This window comes from Haemaphysalis longicornis, unplaced genomic scaffold (assembly GCF_048455015.1).
Source record: "Haemaphysalis longicornis isolate Haplotype H1 unplaced genomic scaffold, Haemaphysalis longicornis Haplotype H1 scaffold_8, whole genome shotgun sequence".
In the NCBI taxonomy this organism is placed as follows: domain Eukaryota; kingdom Metazoa; phylum Arthropoda; class Arachnida; order Ixodida; family Ixodidae; genus Haemaphysalis; species Haemaphysalis longicornis.
The window spans coordinates 105,519,150-105,537,473 of NW_027526445.1; the positions used below are offsets into that span (position 1 = coordinate 105,519,150).

At 45.8% G+C, this 18,324-nt stretch overlaps 1 protein-coding gene across 1 annotated transcript in view; it reads right to left on the reverse strand.

Moving 5' to 3' along the window:
* Positions 1 to 3,847: 3,847 nt before the first annotated feature.
* The window catches only part of LOC144150049 (uncharacterized), a 107,252-nt gene continuing 92,775 nt past the window's right edge, over positions 3,848 to 18,324 (reverse strand). Inside the window, exons 2-5 of the mRNA XM_077681847.1 lie at positions 18,041 to 18,179; positions 15,408 to 15,553; positions 12,412 to 12,541; positions 3,848 to 5,611 (exon numbers count right to left, since the gene is read on the reverse strand). Of these exons, the coding sequence (XP_077537973.1) occupies positions 5,368 to 5,611; positions 12,412 to 12,541; positions 15,408 to 15,553; positions 18,041 to 18,179 (659 nt within the window). The 3' untranslated portion in view covers positions 3,848 to 5,367. The remainder of the gene's footprint in view (positions 5,612 to 12,411; positions 12,542 to 15,407; positions 15,554 to 18,040; positions 18,180 to 18,324) is intronic.

The following is an 18,324-nucleotide window of genomic DNA, read 5'->3' on the forward strand; positions in this document are numbered from 1 at the left end:
GATTCGCCAGGAATCGGGCGCTATGAGTGGCAACGGGCCCACTTCACAAATATCTAAATGCTGTGAAATAAAAACGTCAATCTGTAGAATACTGCGGGCCGCCTGACTCCGGAATACGATGGGATGGGACGTGAGCAGACCAAGTGCCCACCAGCCGCACAGAACCCTGATTCGAAGGAAGCAGCGGCGTATGGCAGTCTGCTTGGTGTAGCAGAAAAGAATCCCGGTGAAGTAATTCGCGCCAAAAGATAAAAGAAACAGAAGCGAGGAATGAGTTGCCAATATAATGTAGCAGTTTTTGTTGTTAAGCCGTTTATTGACCAAAGGAAGCAGCTTAGACAGCGACTGGTAGTGGTTATTTAGAGCGGTGGGGATGTGGGTTCTAGTTCAGTAGTACTGAGCACCGTGAAGCGCCTAAACAAGTTGTGAGGCCGTTGCCCTCACTTTTGCGATACTTTGCTACAAAACGTAAATTTATTATACAATACAATCTAAACCAGCCATTGCACATCAGTTCCCGAAATAACCTGGGCGAGGGGTCAGTATATGGACTTCTTGTCCATAACATGGAATCTGGAAAAGGGCCGGTACATGGAAAGCTGGAGTCGACTGATTGGAGGAGTACGTGCCGCAAAGAAGAGCAGCTCTACAACAAATGTTCCATGGTAGCCTGCTCAGCACTAATACAGCAGAAGAATTTTTTTTTTTTGCTGCAACATGATAACGAGGACGCCATAGCCCCTGCAGCTGGCTTCGTTCAAATAACATGCTGAAAGAAATTACTCAAGAATGCAAAGAGTTATCTCTATTTAAGCAACTGTTAACGTTAATCGCAAGACGGCGAAAGGATCTCTTCTTGTGTATCATAATAAAGGGACCCAGCAATACTTCCTTCCATTTTTCTATAAATCTTATTGCAGAACGTACCAAACCAACCCGTCCAGTACTTAGGCCAGGAGATCGCAAAGTACCTCAGCCAAAAGCTATTGCTCTATGCCCATCAGATCACTTGTAAACTGGCTCAATGGATATTTCTCTCTTTTCCGGTCATGGCGTTCTTCAACCGCTAGAATCACGTCATTAGAGCAGTGTATCGGCTTTTGACCCGCTTTCTATCAGTAGTTTAGTTGCAACACGAACGCATTCGATAGCCGCTTTCAAAAAGAAAGCCGCAAAAGCCCAGCAGAAACGGAAGGCGTCTCTGCTGGTACGAGCAAATCACGCAGTGTCGCTTTGTGCTGGCGTTAACTATAGCTTTCGTAGTGCTTGCAGACACCAAGGAAATTGTCAAAGCGTTTATCGGAAGTGTTGCAGGGTCCCTTTAAGGGGCTCTTGAGTACTGCCCGACGAGAACACCAATAAATCACCAGAGCGTCCGGCCTGGTGGCAAGTAACACGCTGGGTTTCAGAATGTTCCTCCACATTAGGTGCATCAGAGTAACCGTGGCGTCCCCAGGAACCAGTTACGCGCAGTCACCAGGAATTATAACTTGCGCGCTCATCTCCCAGCATGCAGTGCATTGTAGCAGCACCTCATCGACAACAGCATGGGATTAAGATTGTTCATGACGTCTCGCCTAGAAAGTTACGTCACCTCGCCTGTGAATCCCTCTCCATGCCCATTGCCCACTCAGGATAAATTTAGTCTTAATTTCCGTCTCTGATCGACGATCTATTTCACAGTCGTGGGAGGACAAGCTGAGGGTACATCACTGCCTACACCAAGATGCTGCCATCGTAGCCTAATGACGATTCACGTTTAAAAGTTTTTTTACTGGGCTAGTATCCGTAATCTTGTTAGCATTGTTAAAAGTCACAGAACGAATAGGCAGCGAAAAGGGTTTTGTAAAGTCTTGTAAAGATTTTGGTTTTGTAAAGATTTGTAAAGTCAACTAAGTTCGTCAGTACAAACCAATCGTAAAACCGGAATTGCACTGCCAGCGTAGACCACGCTGTATAAATAGGGGATCACCCGTAATTTTTACTTAATAGACCCTTTGCAAAAAGGCGGACAACACTGAGAATTCAGCGGTGGTAACACTGGTGGTGAACGCGACGACGGGATTAGAAATGAAGTAGGTCGTAGCAACGCCGTTGCGGTTGCACGTTTTCGCCCACGGCTTCACGAGTCTGTTGCCCCATCACCGCGTAGTCCTATTTTTCTCCTAAAGTGCTGTTTTGCGCTACCATTCGAAGATGAACGCTGGTCAAATAGCTTCCGCTTATCTACCCCGCTGCACAACGGCTAGTCTGGGGCGAGTCGAGACGTGCCCTTATTTTCTCCTGTGTTCCTTCCTTCCTCAGAGTTCCTCTCAAGGTCGACTGCCTCTGCTCGCTGCTGACGCATGCGTGCGACCTATCGATCCCGCATTAGCACCGTATTCACCGACGGAAAAATTAAGCGCCGCAAGTACAGAGGCGGTGAATCGCAAACATTACCTCTAGCAGAGACATCAAAATCAGTTTCATTATGCACGCTTTGGTCATTTTCGCGAATAGCTTTGAAAGTTTAAAACATACGCAAAGTGAGCGCTCAGCAGAGACGGACCCTTCATAGCCCGTTTATAGCGGCCAGCCGCCGCTACCACGGGGCAAGGGCGCATCGATTAAACAGAATTAAAACTCGACAACCAAACAAGGAGGCAGCGCTAAGGCTATTCTTTTTTAGCAACAAATCCTACCTTTGCTTGCTGCTGTTTGTTCACACTGACGATGGTGTAACGTAGGACTCCACGCTGACGTATGATCGCTCGTACTCGTAGGATCTTTCAGTGGTCGACCTCGAAGAATAATAATCGTGAATATGCAGCTCTTCTTTCGAAGGAAGGGTGGCAAAGTTATTTTCCCATCCTGCAGTGGGAAACACCACTTCGCGAGATGCGTATACAATTACCTGGACGGTGGACGGTAGCTACTCCATAGAAACTCTGTCACTCTGTGCTCGCAGCCTTTTCGCTTCCTTTCTAATGGCGGCGCAGCGGGTGCACAGTGTTGCCAGAGTGGTTTGCTGCTTTTCCGCCAACGATTTCGCCATTTTGCAAAGGGTCTATAGCGTAATGGGCTCACTTAGTGATTTTAGACGTGCGCTAGGCATCCGCTGCGGCCGTTCTTCTTTCTGTTCCCCTCGTTCACTGTATAGCACCTCGCCCAATCACATGGTTTCTTCTCTGACGGGCTGTATCTTTTATACCCCCCCACAGGTGTCCTTGCACAGAACTACACTGTCGGCTATCTTCACTGAAGGATCATAATGAACAGCTCATTTGAACATGGAAGGAAGAAAGCTAACAACCTTTGTTTATTGTAGTATCACAATGGCCAACGCGGCAGTCACATCCGAAGAGGGGTCCGTGAATGGGCTCCAATTGGACGTTAAAGGAGGCGCGATGCGTTCTGGAGTACCTGTCAAAAGCACGCGATCGTCTGACGACATTGAATGCGCAGCTAAGCAACAAGCATCATGTACTGCACGAGACACAAGCACCCCCAGTCCAGGAGGCCCCTTTGGATGCGGTCGCCAAGGCTTTTGAAGTCCGGCACGTCAGCAGGAGCTGCGTCACGGCACTTTGGTCAGTCAAACATACCTCCCAGTAAGACAGATGCGAGTCAAGGATCAGTGGCGGTCACGAGCCCAAAATAACTTTAGGATGAACATCATCTTATGAAGACCTGAACGTCGGGGTCGAATACACAGGGCAGTCATGGCAGAAGACTTTCTGTTTATTTTGTCCGCAACATTCAGACTTGACAAGCACCGTAGGCGCCAGCGCAGAAAGTGGTACAAAAAAGGCCGGCTTGTTACACTACAGGAGTCAAAAAAGAAGGAAAGTGTGATAGACTGATGATGACCCTAAGGCGACACAACAAACAAGAAAAGAGGTAAAGTTCGTGATGACGAGATTTAACATGTTGGAGTGAAAGGTTTGGGGCTTCTGTCAACAAGACATCATAGGCTTTCAAAGCCTTAGCGAGTTCGATCATAGAAAATATGAAAACAAAACGTAAGAAGTAAATAGATGACTATATGAAACCAATACCACAACCATTCCCTGTGTCGCGGGGCTGGACATGCAATGATTGACGTTCTGACCTTGCCTGGATTAGGTGCCCTCTCAAGACAGATAAGGAAAGCGCGTGTTCCCTTAACTTGGCAGTGAATTCGTTAGAGCAACAGCCAACTCCACGTTCCGTATTAAACGAAAAGCGCTTTACTTCAACACTTTTTCTAATATTACTGATTAGGAATAACGAACGTAGTCTACCTTTTTATAGAAAAACCTGACGGAACTACAAAAATTTTGTTTGGAAGTCAACCTCTATATTGCTTAAATTTCAATCATGCCCATGCTTTCCTGAAGCAGGAGAAATGTTTTAAGTCTTGGAGTTCAAGCTGCTACGCTCAGCGTTCATAGTAAAAGGCAAAACGTGTGTTTCCACAGCCCTGGCAATAAAGTTAAGGCGTGGCTCTGCCAAGCGCGACCGAAGCAACACGCCAAGAAACGGGGTTTAAATTATTCCATCACATTTTGGTCTAACTCCCACTGCCGCTCCTAATGTGCATCCGACGAGTGCTTTGGTCAATGCAATACGTAACGCACGTATCCTTCTGTTTCTATTTAAAATTCGTCTCAACACGAAATCCTTATCGGCTGGTGTTGCCCGCTGAAATTCCTGAAGTTTATTTTCGGCCCTTCTCTATTATTTGTGCTTTTCTGTCTAACAACTAATTATCTGGCTCTAGTTTCCACCGCACCGACGTTCTATTTCAAAGCTATCGAACTGCTATCGAAAAACTATCGAAACCCCAAAGCCATTTATTTGGATCGGAGTATCCTTCAATGCGCGATAACACCAATTGAGTTCAGCTTGTGTACAACCAGATTATAATAGTTACTCGGCGTTCATAGTTGGCGCAATGCCCCTCTTCGTTCGTGCTGCAAGAATAAAACCACGGTGTAAGAACCGCCAGAAAACAGGGATATCGATTCGAATATACCAAAAACTGTATAGGGGGTTCCTACGTCTCACCAGAGCCACATAATTTGCCAAAATAATGCAGTTACTGGCAGCTCTAAGCAGCCTCGAAGAGTTTCTGGACCAAGTGGTCACTTTCCCAGCGGTATGCTACGATGATTAGTCAATCGACCACTGCACCTCTGATTGGGAACAAGCCCTTTTAGGCAGTTTATGCTCAATGCTGTATAAAAAATATGGAATTCTTGTTTATACATGAGCGTTGCGAGTTCACGCTGAGCAGTCCAATAAGGAGTTCTATTCTCGCGCTGGTTCAATTTTTCTCAACGTTTTAACTCACCACAAGACCGCAGACTCAGTCCTGCTCCTTCAGTCTTACAGCCCCGCCTAACCCTAGCCTTCGGCTGACACGAGTTTCGCCATAGGAGAGAGCAGAGATGTGATTCGCGTCGTGGACATGTCAACTATGGCGGCCGACGACTTGCACGACTCGAAGTCGGTGCGGTGGTTGATACAGGCGATCTCGATGAAGTCACCCGCTGATCGCGTCAGCAGCTTTTTGATGTAGTCCTCTGCTTCGGCGCCGCACTGCTTTTTAACGGCGTCACCCGAACACTTGACGTACTCGGCGAAGTTGCTGCGCAGGGGAGAACGTTAATGAAGAATTAGGAACCCGTATTGTTGCGACAGTGCTGCTGAAGATGTAAGAACCACCACATTAGTTTTAAAGTGGGAACATCCACATACACGATGTTTCAAAAGAAAACCCCTTTAAATTTGTTGTAATTCCTTGAGCCTGACCCACTCTCCCTTTCAAATGTGGCTTCTAGGAGTGAGAACTTTCTTAACAGACGGCACAGAAAATCTCTAGCTAATCTGGGATGCTCATGCTCACAATCATTATTACCCGCCTTCTCATATCCGTTTGGGAGAGTGTGTTTGCAGGTTATATCGTCGCATCACGCACGTTGAAGGGATGTGTCAACGTAACCCAACATAATTTGGCCTAACCGTACCTGACTTAAACCCAAGCTAAAACTGACTTAACCCTAGCCTAACGTAAGATAACCTAATATGACTACAGTTTTTTTTCTGTACTTTCACACAAACAGCCCATGTGCGACTGAACAATGTGCAAACAGACTCCCCATATCTGTTCATATCTGCTAAGCGTGTTCATGTATTTCCAACGGTTCCTATACTTTGTTAATTCAATAACCTTCTCATCCCTTCCCCCCTTTTGCTCTTTCCTCAATGGCTAAGGCGTTGCGCTGCTGAGCACGAGGTCGCGGGTTCGATTCCTGGCCGCGGTGGCCGCTTTTCTGATGGAGGCGAAAAGCAAAAACGCCCGTGTGTACGAGATTTCGGCGCACGTTAAAGATCCCCAGGTGGTCGAAATTAATCCGGAGCCCTCCACTACGGCGCGCCTCATCGCCTGCGTTGCGTCGGCGCGTTAAACCCCACAATCAATCAATCAATCTTTCCTCAACAGCATTTTCGGTCCACCCCTAAATTTATCGTGTTCCTAGACCGCCATTCTGTTAATTCTGTTGCTGCGCACCCGTTTTCGCATTTACCTATTATATACTCGTGTTATGGAAATTGTTGTTCTTCTTGTTTCTTTTTTTCGATTAGTTTCATCCGTCTTAGCTACTTGATTCAACATTTCACGCCTCTCACGTATTGTGTCATGATCATTGAATCTGGATGAAATGAACAAAATAAAATACTACCAACAAAGGCTCTTTGAAAGAGCGTCCCCAGCGTTTTGCATCATCCTCTGCTGTTCCATTAGGGGTATGACTAGGTTTAACCAAGAGCAGCAGTTGTAAGATTTTTTTTGTACTAGTTTATTTCGCGTCATGTACAACGCCATGGGTGTGAAGCGGGAAGGCCATTTAGAGATTTTCAGAACTTGTATGTGCCAAGACACGAAAAAGATCCCTTTGAAGTAATTCGTTTTAGGGTCAAGGAGGAGCAGAACAAAACGAAATACCATTTCCGGTAAACTCGTTTTGTACCGGCTCAGTTACGATTCGACTGAATTACCTACCAAATCTGTTCGGAGGCAGTTCAACGGCTTTGAATCAGTTGGCAAATCGGTCCGGCCAGCTGAATTATCAGCGAAGTGAGAAAAACATGCTTAGTAGTTTAAAGCGATTGTAAAAACGAAATACAAACACAGATTTATAATACGGCTTTTTACCACAAACAGGGGTGAAGGTTAAAAAAATAAAGCCGTTCCACTCAATGTGAAAGCTCTCGGAAGTGTAGGGCAGTGATTTACCATAATGAGCTGGAGCGCCGTTATCCGCTCACTGCTGCCACCCAATGCATTTCAAATTTCCCGCCTTCGCTGGGGGATCGCACACCCCCTGCCTAAAACAGCGCCAGTGGGAATTTTGTTCTTTTTGCGCTTGCTTTAATTTCGTATGCTGGAGCTGTTTTGCCACATTTAGAACGCGTAATGTTTTTTTTTTGCGTGGCTGGAGCCTTTCTGCGTCATTTCGAGTGCCCCATTTTTTTTCTTGCGCTGCTGGAGCCTTTCTGCGGCATTTCGAGTGCGCCATTTCTTTCTTGCGCGGCCGCTTTTTCTGCTTAGCACTCTAAAAACCACCCCAACGAGCGTCCCTAAGTAAATAAACGCGGGGGCTGCCGGTTATGTACACAGATTTTGCCTGAAATGTACCTGCAGTTTTCTGTCAGCTACATAACGGGGAAGAAGCGCAAGCGGTTCACAAGGTTCGAACTGTTATGACTATTTAAACCGCGTGGTTTTCGAAGCCTCAGCGTGACTCTCTGACGCCGGTATAGAAGGATCTACTTGGGTCCGTTATCTCTCTGCGCCGAGTGATTCCGGCAGTCGCATGGACCGTTACTGGGCTAAGACGACAAGGCGAGCCCTACTCTTCAGTTTAAAAAACTTCCAACAATTAGACCAGGTATTAGCGAAAACAGACGACGTAATGACGATCCACCAGCCAATTTCTTGCGAAGCCCTTATGTCGACCTAGGAAATAGTTTTTGGGTGTTGCAGAGAAATTTGAAGAGAAAAGACACTTCCACTTTAAAAAAATCTGAGACGGCTTGTGTCGAATCGTTCAAATTCAAAATTTTATTTCTGTAAAACACAGACTATTCCAGCCATCGCCCTTAGCTATTTTAGCTGCCGAGACTTCGCAAATCTTTAGGTCAGTTGATGTATTTATTTTTGGTTTGCACGAGAAATTGCTTCAATAAACAAGTACAAATATGGTACATTTTTTAAAATGAACGAAATGTCTTGGTTCGGTTTCGAACGAACCCTGTACATAAATTGTGTAGTACTATTTCTCCATAATTTCCCATTTTCCTGGCAAATGTTTGTTAATGTTTAGAAAAAAAGTGAATGTAACAAATGCACTCCCCTTCAGGCAAGCCGGGCATTTTCCTATAACTAAAAATGCGGCACAAAAAAGGCCGTCTTGAATTTTTTTCAATCTTTCACATATCGAGCCCTGGCATGCTCTTTTTTGCACGCCCTAAAATATGCAGCACTATTTGTCTTATTTTGTCCCTGCAAAGTGAAGTGCAAATTTGGTCTGGTTAGCTGTGCTGCTTCGTCATCATAGAGGTGTTTACAACAAACTTCTGATGACTACGCCAGATAAGAAATTCCCTGACCGGAACAGGTTTTCCCGCTCGACGTGTTCTCAAAAAAAAGAGAGTAGCGATAATATCAAGCATGATGACAAGCTAGGATGCAGTGATGACAAGCTAGGATACGTGAAAGTTCAGGAAAAAAGGAACTCCTGGAGAACAACCTAACTCTTGGTTTTGTGTTGTTTGATGAGTGCAGGCAGCAGACATGAGCACAGTTTAATCGTGCGTTGACCCTGTGGGGAATATCATGAAACCAAGTGATCCATCTGTTCTCTTTGTTTTCCTGGTGAAACTAACTTGCCAGAAAACATTTTGGCGTTTGATGCTCCAATGGCATGCCTGTGCTATTTTGATCCCAGTATACTGCACGACGGCAGAAAAATATTTACCACACGGCAATGGTCAATCAAGTACAAAATATCCACACAGAAACATTTTCGTATTTCACCTACATCACAAGAACGGCCGCAAAAGGCGGTGATCTAATTTGCATCGTTTCCAGCGGCTCAGCCACTGAACCACTCCTGCGGATAACACAATATTTACGGTTTCCATGCATGCGACCTTTTTAAGCAATTATAAAATGGACAACGAGGTACTTTTAGCGTGTACGAGATTTCGGCGCACGTTAAAGAACCCCAGTTAGTCAAAATAATCCGCAACCCTGAACTGCGGCGCGCCTCATCGCTTGTGTTGCGTCGGCACGTTAAACCATACAATCAATCAATTACTCAATCAAATTTTAGTGTCTGGGAATTTGCTGTTGCTTAGTGCAGCAGTTTTGCAACCTGAATGTTTCTACGCAGTCGCAACAAAAAAAAATGGAAAATTGATGTTTCGTAACACCTGCACGATTCTGTCATTTGTTTCACTCAGGCTCACGTTCTGCACGCGCGAACAGCAGCCAAAACATTGCAAAACTGGTGCGGATACTTTTCACCAGATTGCGACCCCGTATAGAGCATTGGTACTATTGTGATGGTGCTGAAGGGAAAGAGCACGTGAGATCTCGCGAAGTCGATATTGCGTCAAAGAAAAAAACCCGAATGAGATTGATTGCGGATTATGAACAATTGGTGGTCGAACCGCTTCATCGTGAACACATAACTGTTACTTCTTTTTTCGACTCAGTTCTGGTTCGGGGTCACAGGGCGCAAAAAAAACGGTTCCGGTTCAGTTCAGGCACTAAACACCGGTTCAGTTTGACTTTCTAGTTCGGTTGGGTTCCAGTTCAACATCCCGGTGTCAGTCACCCTGTGTTTACCAAGTCAGTGCAGTTTTCCTGGTTTTTTGAAGTGATCAGTTAATTCGTTGTACTAGATGCACTGACTTTTTGATGTGCTTTAGGTGCTTTCGGTGTCGTTCCAGGAGCTTCCAGGTTCCGCTTGTGCAAGTTGCACAGTATTACGCGCACGGAAATTTGTAAATAACCCCTGGCGCTTCTGACATTTGCCGGCCGGTCTTTTGGTCGTAGCTGCAGCGATCTAGAGTTAGTCTGCGGGTCTGTGGTGACGAGAATGCAGTGCTTTCTTGGAATACTTGCTATTGTCTCACTTACCCCTTTGTATCTTGACCTCGGAGATTTCGTGGACTGGCGGCTTTTTTACGAAGCAAACTTGTATTTTGTCTTCAAGGTCCCACTAAGCGTCAAGGCGTATACAACCGCCACGGCTTTTATAAACCGCCCATGCTTTGCACCATCACTCGTGGCTCATGCCTCCTACATAGACGTTGTTACACCAAGTGTGAGAACTGTGCGGCAATGTCGTAAACTAGTCTCAAAACTTTGCTTCTTGCGGCCATTCCCCCTGAAAAATCAGTATTGGAAATATGAACCTCTCATACTTCGAGTATCATTTTCATCACTGAGTTTCTATATGCTCCGCATCCCTTCAGCAACTCTCAAAAAGACCCCTTCAGCATCTCTTTTTGTTTTTAGTCTCCATTACAACAGTCGCTACCACCTTCAGTTCAATCTTCGAACTCGTGCCGGTTGAAGCTACAGCGGAAAGTACACCGAAAAAATTTAAACATACCTCCTCCCTTAAATTGCTAATGAGGAGGAAATCACTGAAAAGGTGAAATATTAGGGACCGAGATTTTATCCAACCATGTTCGCTGGAGCCAGCTCGTATAATAAAAAACGCAAGGCGCACAATTGCTTTCCTGCGATGATACTATTTTTTATTTAAATCAAAAGTTGGGACTTGTGTGCCAAAATCACAAATTTGGTCACCCTGATTTGTCGTTCTACAGAATGGCTGTGATGCCGACAGACGACGTTTTCTTACAGTGTTAGACGGAAGAGCGGTAAGCCGCTGCACCATTCACCGGATGGCCCTAGCTCTTGTTCTAGGACTAGTCTCATAGTTAATAAGATGACTAAAGCTGCAATATTCAACTCGCCATCCTCAAATTTTTTTTTTGTTGAAGACAAACCGATTGTTTCCTGATTACGTGTCTTTTTTTTGTAAAGCAAGAACAAAGAGGAGGGTTAGGTAATGTATTTCTGTGCTGTTAGCCATGATTCAACCGACAGCCGTATTTTCTGGACGCTCTCCTGGCTAGATCAGAAACCACCAGCTGTTCCTCCCTTCTGCTTGATGAGACTTCTGAAGTGTGTTTTTTTACCATCACAAAGCAGTGGAATAAAACACCGAGCATTAGATAAAATTCCCGTGCCCACACGAACGTGTGGCTGAATTATGAATTGTATCCTGCGATAGTGGTATCCATGACGAAGGTGCAAGACAAACAAGGGCGGATGATAAAACACATAAAACATAAGCAACAGCACTACATTATGTTAGAAAAAAATCACACTATGCCACAGAGAAGGAAGTGAAACAAATGAATTGATAGAATAACGCTGGCTGATAGATATCGACCACATTTTTTTACAATATCAATATCCTTGTGGTTTGTATTTGCAGCTACGTCATACTTAGAACGTAAAACCTACCTTTTAATCTCAATCCCAGATGCGTTGCGTTTAATTCCTCTAAGCTCGACTCTTCGATTTGTTCCCGTCTTCTATTAAACGAGTTCTAGAGGAGCGTTTCAAAGGATCTTTGAGTCGAACAGCCTTAGAAATTTTTAGTGTCATTCGAACTGGAAGGAGTTCCGCCGATCTACTCGAGAAATGTCAAAGGCAATTGAAACTTTCCCTGTTCACACGCAATGTTTTGGTGTTACCAATGCTGCCCAGTTCTTTTTTCGTACCTTGAGAAACATTTTAGCTGTGGGGGTAAATTGGGCCGAAAAAAAAACATGGTTGCTGGTGCTAAAATTGGTAGCAACATACAAACGAGCGTAAAGCGTGCACAGAACACGCTTTTTTTTTCACCGCCGCTCTTGAGAGCACCAAGTTACCTTGCAATCGTAAATCAAGGCGTAGAAAACAAAAACATTAAAACATTTTGAAGATAATCCAGTGTAAAAACCAGTTTTCACTCCTAAATAATCGTTTTTATGATTACGGCATGCACAATCTGCGCCCGAGAGCACTAGCGTTCACGTTTCAAAGCAATTTAGAAATTTCAAAGGTCGTTGTTGACGCTCCTATGACTCAAATCGCGTTTCAACCAAATGTCATTGAAAAACATCATGTAGCATCTCAAAGGTGCCATTTGAGTCAAATGATATTCGGCTCACAGGCCTATAACCCCCTAAAAGTATGACATCGAGGTTTTCTAATACAAAACTCAGCACAAGAAAGGAGGAGACAACAAGCACTGCACAGCACGGCTAGCACCGACTGGTGGTTGACCACCTTCTCGTTTTCTGGGCGCTTACCAGCAGGAACGGCCGACCCTGAGGTGTGGCTCGATGCTGGCGCTGTAGTCCAGGCTTAGCGTCAGCTTCTTCATGCACTTGTGCAGGGTTTCTCCCACCTTGTTCATGCATGTCGCATGACTCAGGAACTCTGCGAGGCAGAATACAGCAAAGGTCTTGTGTTTCTCCTCCGCCTCCTCTTTGGACAAATATCAGTGTCTCTGGCACAAGTTCACGCTGCCATGTGCGAACAGTAAAAAAATATTTCAGTATGTCCTCTGCCTAGTTACAACAGTTATGCCCATTCGCGTTTACAAGATTGGATATTTAGGGGGGGGGGCAAAAAATTTCCATTATTTTATGGAGGAGTAGCGATGAAGCCGTGCTTTATCTCTCAGGCTTCACAGCCGTTGTCCTGCTGGAGAACCAGGACGGCGAGCAGGGGGGTGGGGGCGGGGTTACTTGTGACACTTGTTTGTACGCTTACCTTCCTGTGCAGCCACGGCAGACAAAATGTGCGTTCTTTAAAGCGTTATCGGGTTACCGGAAAATCCAAACACGACAGTTCTGGTGGATACAATTAAAAAGTAGACATGCGCTTTATATACATGAACGAATTTTTAGTGCAGCTAACCTGTCAAAGGGGAGAAAACGTTAAGTTTAGTTAACAGAAATAAAACGGCGAGAGAGAACTACGGAGGTTAGAAAACAACACCCAGTTTACTGTTTCATGGTAGCCCGATCAGATATGCGGTAAAGAAGAAACAAAATCAGTGGAATACGATGACCAGAAAAAGAAGCATTACATTACGGCGGCCGCTGAAGGGCTCGATTCCGGGGCTCGATTCCGTGGTTTTGGTAATAAGTCGGGAAGCGTTTTAATTTTTCATCACTTCAACCACGATCATCATCATGGTCAAATAAAGTTGGATTTCGTTGCAACGAGATTTCGGTGAATGACACATTGCATCAGTGAGGAACCCAAAGTTTCGCGTTAACAAAACAAAGATGACCTCGTAGACCGCTTGTCAGGCGAAAAGAGCGACACCGCACCTCTTGATTTTAACTGATATATATATATATAGAGAGAGAATAGTATTTAATGATACTGGTGAGGTTAGCCTGGCCAAGGCGCCTAGCTTGCTACACCATCTTGTGCGTGTGGCTCGGCCTCTTTTCGAGTTCAGGCGCGGCCGATACATGTGCTCATAGAGATCATACCGTGATGGTGGTGGGTGGGGCCTTTACGAGGATGGCGACACCCTTATTAGATTATCAAACAGTGAAACAAATGAGAGAAAGTAGCAAACTTCGTATCCTCCACAGCTTTTGCAAAATCGTTGTATTCTACAATTGATACCTGTACCGAATTCCAATCAGCAATTTCTCGGAACAGAAAAATACTTGAAAGAATTATTCTGAACAAAATTGACCGCAGTGCCTGGTTACGCGTCCTTCGCGTCCGTCTCGTGTTTAGTGGGTGATGTAAGGAAGGTTGCTGCATATTCTTATCGCGTGACCAAATATATGAAAGGGTGAAACACCATGGGGTTAACCTAATACTCAGACCGAAGGCGTCTTTACGTTAAGCATTCCAATGTGCCCGGAAATCTGCCATAATTTTGTTTTTGTTTTAGTTACAAGTCGTGCCTATTGCCTTAGAAAAAATAATTACTTTTCATTGTGTTCACCCCAGAATTTGCTCAGGAGAAATTGGCTGAAGAGGGGGACACAAAATAATTGACGCACTTTGCACTAGTGGGTAAAGGCTGGAGAAACCTCGCAGTTGGTGGCCCCTCTCCCTTTGTGGAAGAACCGGTTGTTGCACCTCCCACGGATTTCTGAACTTGCCGCTGAAAGTTCTCAATGACTGGCAGGACCGGATTGTTTTGTCCGTAGGCTTGCGTATCTCTCCCAAAATGCACCGCGTTAGCGCCCGCTAGAAACCGCCGCCACTGGCATGGCGAAATTGGCGTTTGTAGCACGAACTGGGCGTCTGTGCGCACCCCATTGGGCGTGAACGCACCTTAACTGTCGAGGAGAATAGCCTGCGAAAGATCACCACACGAACGCTGTCGCGTTGAAGCCGGTTTCGTAACGCGAGAGACCCTGGTTAGATTCCCACCAAGGGAAGCGTTTTTTTTTTTAGCCTGGTTCGACTGTTTTTGTTTCATGCGGTGGTGGTGTTTTCATTGTTTTTTGTTATGCTTTATTTTGGGGATAGGTTATCGCTCTTTTTTTATTTACAAAGTATTTCCCTCTCCCAAGCTCATTTGTGCATTTGCTACCTGTCTCGTAACGATGCGGCCTGGGAAGCGAGATTGAACGGCTTTTGCCATACCATGGGCGTCGAAATTTGCTGCTAATTTTTTTTCATTTAACAATAAAACAATTTGGGTTTATTACTCGTCAAAATACTTCTCCAGCATTTCTATTGTAGGTGTTGCGCACTGCGTGCAAACACAAGCTTGTTTTCTTTCCAATTGTTGTTCCCCGCCGCTTCTAACCTTTGTACCCCTTGGGCCTTTGGGGTGGCCGATTGGTTGTGGTTGGGTTGCCCGTTTGACACCGTAAAAATTTCGAGTTCTATCCTGGGGACATTCCTAACCACATTTTTTCCCTCGAGGCATGCAGTCCCGACACCTGCTAGTGGGCTCCTTGTTTTCTCGCAAGTTTCCTTCAAACATCCTGGCCTAGAGTTTCACCTTTTCCACTTCACCGATGAGGATAGTTTTCTGGAAATGGTCCGCAGCAGAACAAAAGGCCGCATTAAAAGAAGTCTTTCAGCGGAGATCACCCGCTTTGCCCCTCTGGTTTCGTCCAGTTCGTGCAAATTCCGGCAGAGTAACTCTTCGGAGTTGTACATGATACTATATATGCCGATAGTCTGAAACACAGGATGGTGGGTTTTCAATGTGATGACCGTTAGCAAAATTTTATTTGTTCAAATTTTCGGAGACCACTCATGCGGAATTTCGCAGAACTCGAAAACAGGCGTGACTCCATTTTCCGCTCACCATTGTGCAGTGGGTTAGACACGTTGCACTTGGAGGCCACTTCCTGGCTGATGCCTTCCAGGATCACGACGACCATGCCACGAGGCAGGGGTGGAAGGCAGCGGTTGGCGAACTGCCGAGCGCAGACACCAGCAGAGAACTCCACCCTGCAACGAAACACCTCCCGCTGGTTGCTCTTCAAAACGACAAGAAAAGGAATAGGTGGACGTGGCACGCAATTTTAAGTGCGAATGCACTTTATAAGCGACCCCGAACCTTCCGCCGTCCGCATAGCAACAGCTGCGGGTGCGCGCGCTTTTCGTCTTCCTTAGCAACGGGGGGAGATGGGCGCGCGCTGCCTGGCCGCTGACATGGCACATACCCACGTGGGGGATTGGCCAGGAATAAGTGCGAATGCACTTCTTAAGCGAGTCTGAATCGTCGCGCCCGCATAGCGCCTCCTCTCCCCCCTCGCCTACTCTCCTAAAGCCCCTTTACTACTCTCCAGCTCGCAACACCCTCTCTCGGCGCGACCAGCCAGGCCACTACGCTATATAAAAAAAAAACAGCATCCGGCGCCAGGTTTCGATCTGCGGACTTTGCAGCCGCAGCGCGACGCTCTACCGACTAAGCCATGGACGCAACGTTGATATCAGTGTTAATAACGCGCCTTATATCTTTAACGCATTCAAACTACGTCGTCAGCGGCGTGCGTTGGCGACTCAGCGGTGTTATAGCGGCTTGATAACCGCGTGGTGTACACGTGATACTACAAACCCGCTAGTTCTGCATTCTCTCACGTGACTGCGCCTCCTCTCCCTTCACTCCGGTCGGCGCTTCGCAGCTGCGGTGCCCTGCGGTGCGGTGAGCTCCTCCTCTCGAACATACACGTTAATTCAGCAAGATTTCCGCCGAGGGACAAACGAGGCGTGTTAAGCCGAACGTTATCACGAGGGGGTGTTAATGTAACTAACGGGCAAAATGCCACCAAACTTCAACAAACCCCCCCTCATAGCATCACCCCGTGCTTCGCTCTTCCTCATACTCCCCTTCGGGGAAATGCGGGGGAATTTTTTGTTGTATCAGTGGACCCAAAGAATGGGGATATGCAGATAGGGCCTATATTGGTTCCGCAACGAGCGTGTGTAAAAACGAAAGTGTGCGGATGTTTAGGGACCTTGAGAACTAAAGAAATGTCAAAACTGGAGCGCCGCTGCCGTCCTTCTGTGTTTTCCCTCTTTTAGTTCGCGTTTAAATTTCAGAGACGATCTTGAGAACGCCTTTACGAACACTTGAGGGGCTCACGCACGCTATAAATAGACTTCAAAGAAATTTCTATGACTGCGATGTCGCAAAGGTCGGGCGCATTTTTGTTTTCTTGCTGTACTGTACTAAGGCGACTCTGGCAGTTCAACTGTTCAGCGAGAGTGAAACCTTCCTTTTCGACAATACTGGTTGGAGTTACTCCGACAGGATGTACCTCGCTATTTTGCACGTGACGCCACCGTGAAAACTAAAAAAGACAGGTAGACTATAGAGAAAAAGAAGTTAAAAAAATATATAAACTTTTTATTCTGCTGAAGGCGCTCAAGGCGGCCGACTGTGTGTGCATTGCACCAATTTCAACTGTTTACCTTGAATAACTTGAGCGAATGCACCCTGCTCTTCGGCTGTCATGAAATTCAGAAGAATGACTTCTAATGGCGATATCCAACACACATATATTGACTGCACATTTCACTTCGGTCTACAGGTATCTATGGCCGCGTCTTCTCAGCGTGGCCTGTGCGGCATATCCCTGCAGTTGCTTTCGTAAAAATAAGGTCTTGTAGGCCGAAAAGTACAGCCTCCCTTTCTCAGGCCACTCTTCGTTGTTACGAAAAAATATTGCTCAAGCGGCGGCTAAATTCACAGTAATTTGCAGTGACCCCAAAGTCCGAAAATTTGCCAGATCAACCCACAAAACGTGATGTTTGGAGGTCATTCGTTGGGATTTTAAATATATATGGGTACTTGTTACGAATGGGGGATTTGTTGTGGTGGATAACATGTTTTACGCACTTGCGCTGCTACTTTGCGTCATTCGGCGTACGTTTTGAGCATTAAGTTTATCCCGTTGCAAATCAAACGTCTGGTTCTTTCAAAAGCAGCCCGCTCCCCTCAACATTAGCCATTCGTTAGCCTTTCGTATGTTTCACCGGGTCCTGATCCCGTAACAGACCTCGTACGAAAACACGTAAGTCAGCGACCAGACATGGTCTTGTGTTTATTCGTGTCAGTTAAAAGCTTATAATTCGCTGAAGCTTCCACCTCGGTGCAGTTGACACACACAAAAAAATCAAAATCCCACAATCAAAATTAATATCAGGAATGAAAAATGTTAAAGCATCTAGAATGAATATCACAGCAGAATAATTGAAGATAAAGTTGGTATTCTACAAAATAGGCCACTCTGCGAATAAAACCTCGGCAGACTGACAAAGTTACCCTCATAAATCCTTCCATTATATAACGATCGAGGGGTTAGAAGTTACATTTTCCGGATTCTCCCTATGGAAGACTTCCATGGCTGACAGCTTGAAACGCCACTTTTCCGGGACCGCTTGTGGACATGACGGAAGTAATAGGCGGTAAGTATAAGGGGCGTTGCTCACTCGCATTGCGCCAGCAGGCCCTCCGTTGTGTTCGGCACCCGGTTTCCGGTGCCGAAGATGACCAGGTCAGCGCCACACTTGTCCAGCACTTCCACACTGCAACCAAGCTTGAGGGAGATTCCCGAAGCCTGCCGAAGACCTGTGATAAAAATGTGAATACATGTAAAATAACGCATGTGTAAAATTAACGTAGCCCGAAAATTGGCCACGAAGAACGAAGTGCTATGTGCGCAAAACTCAACGATGTCCAAATGTATTTTTATATGCCATAGACCATGTTACCG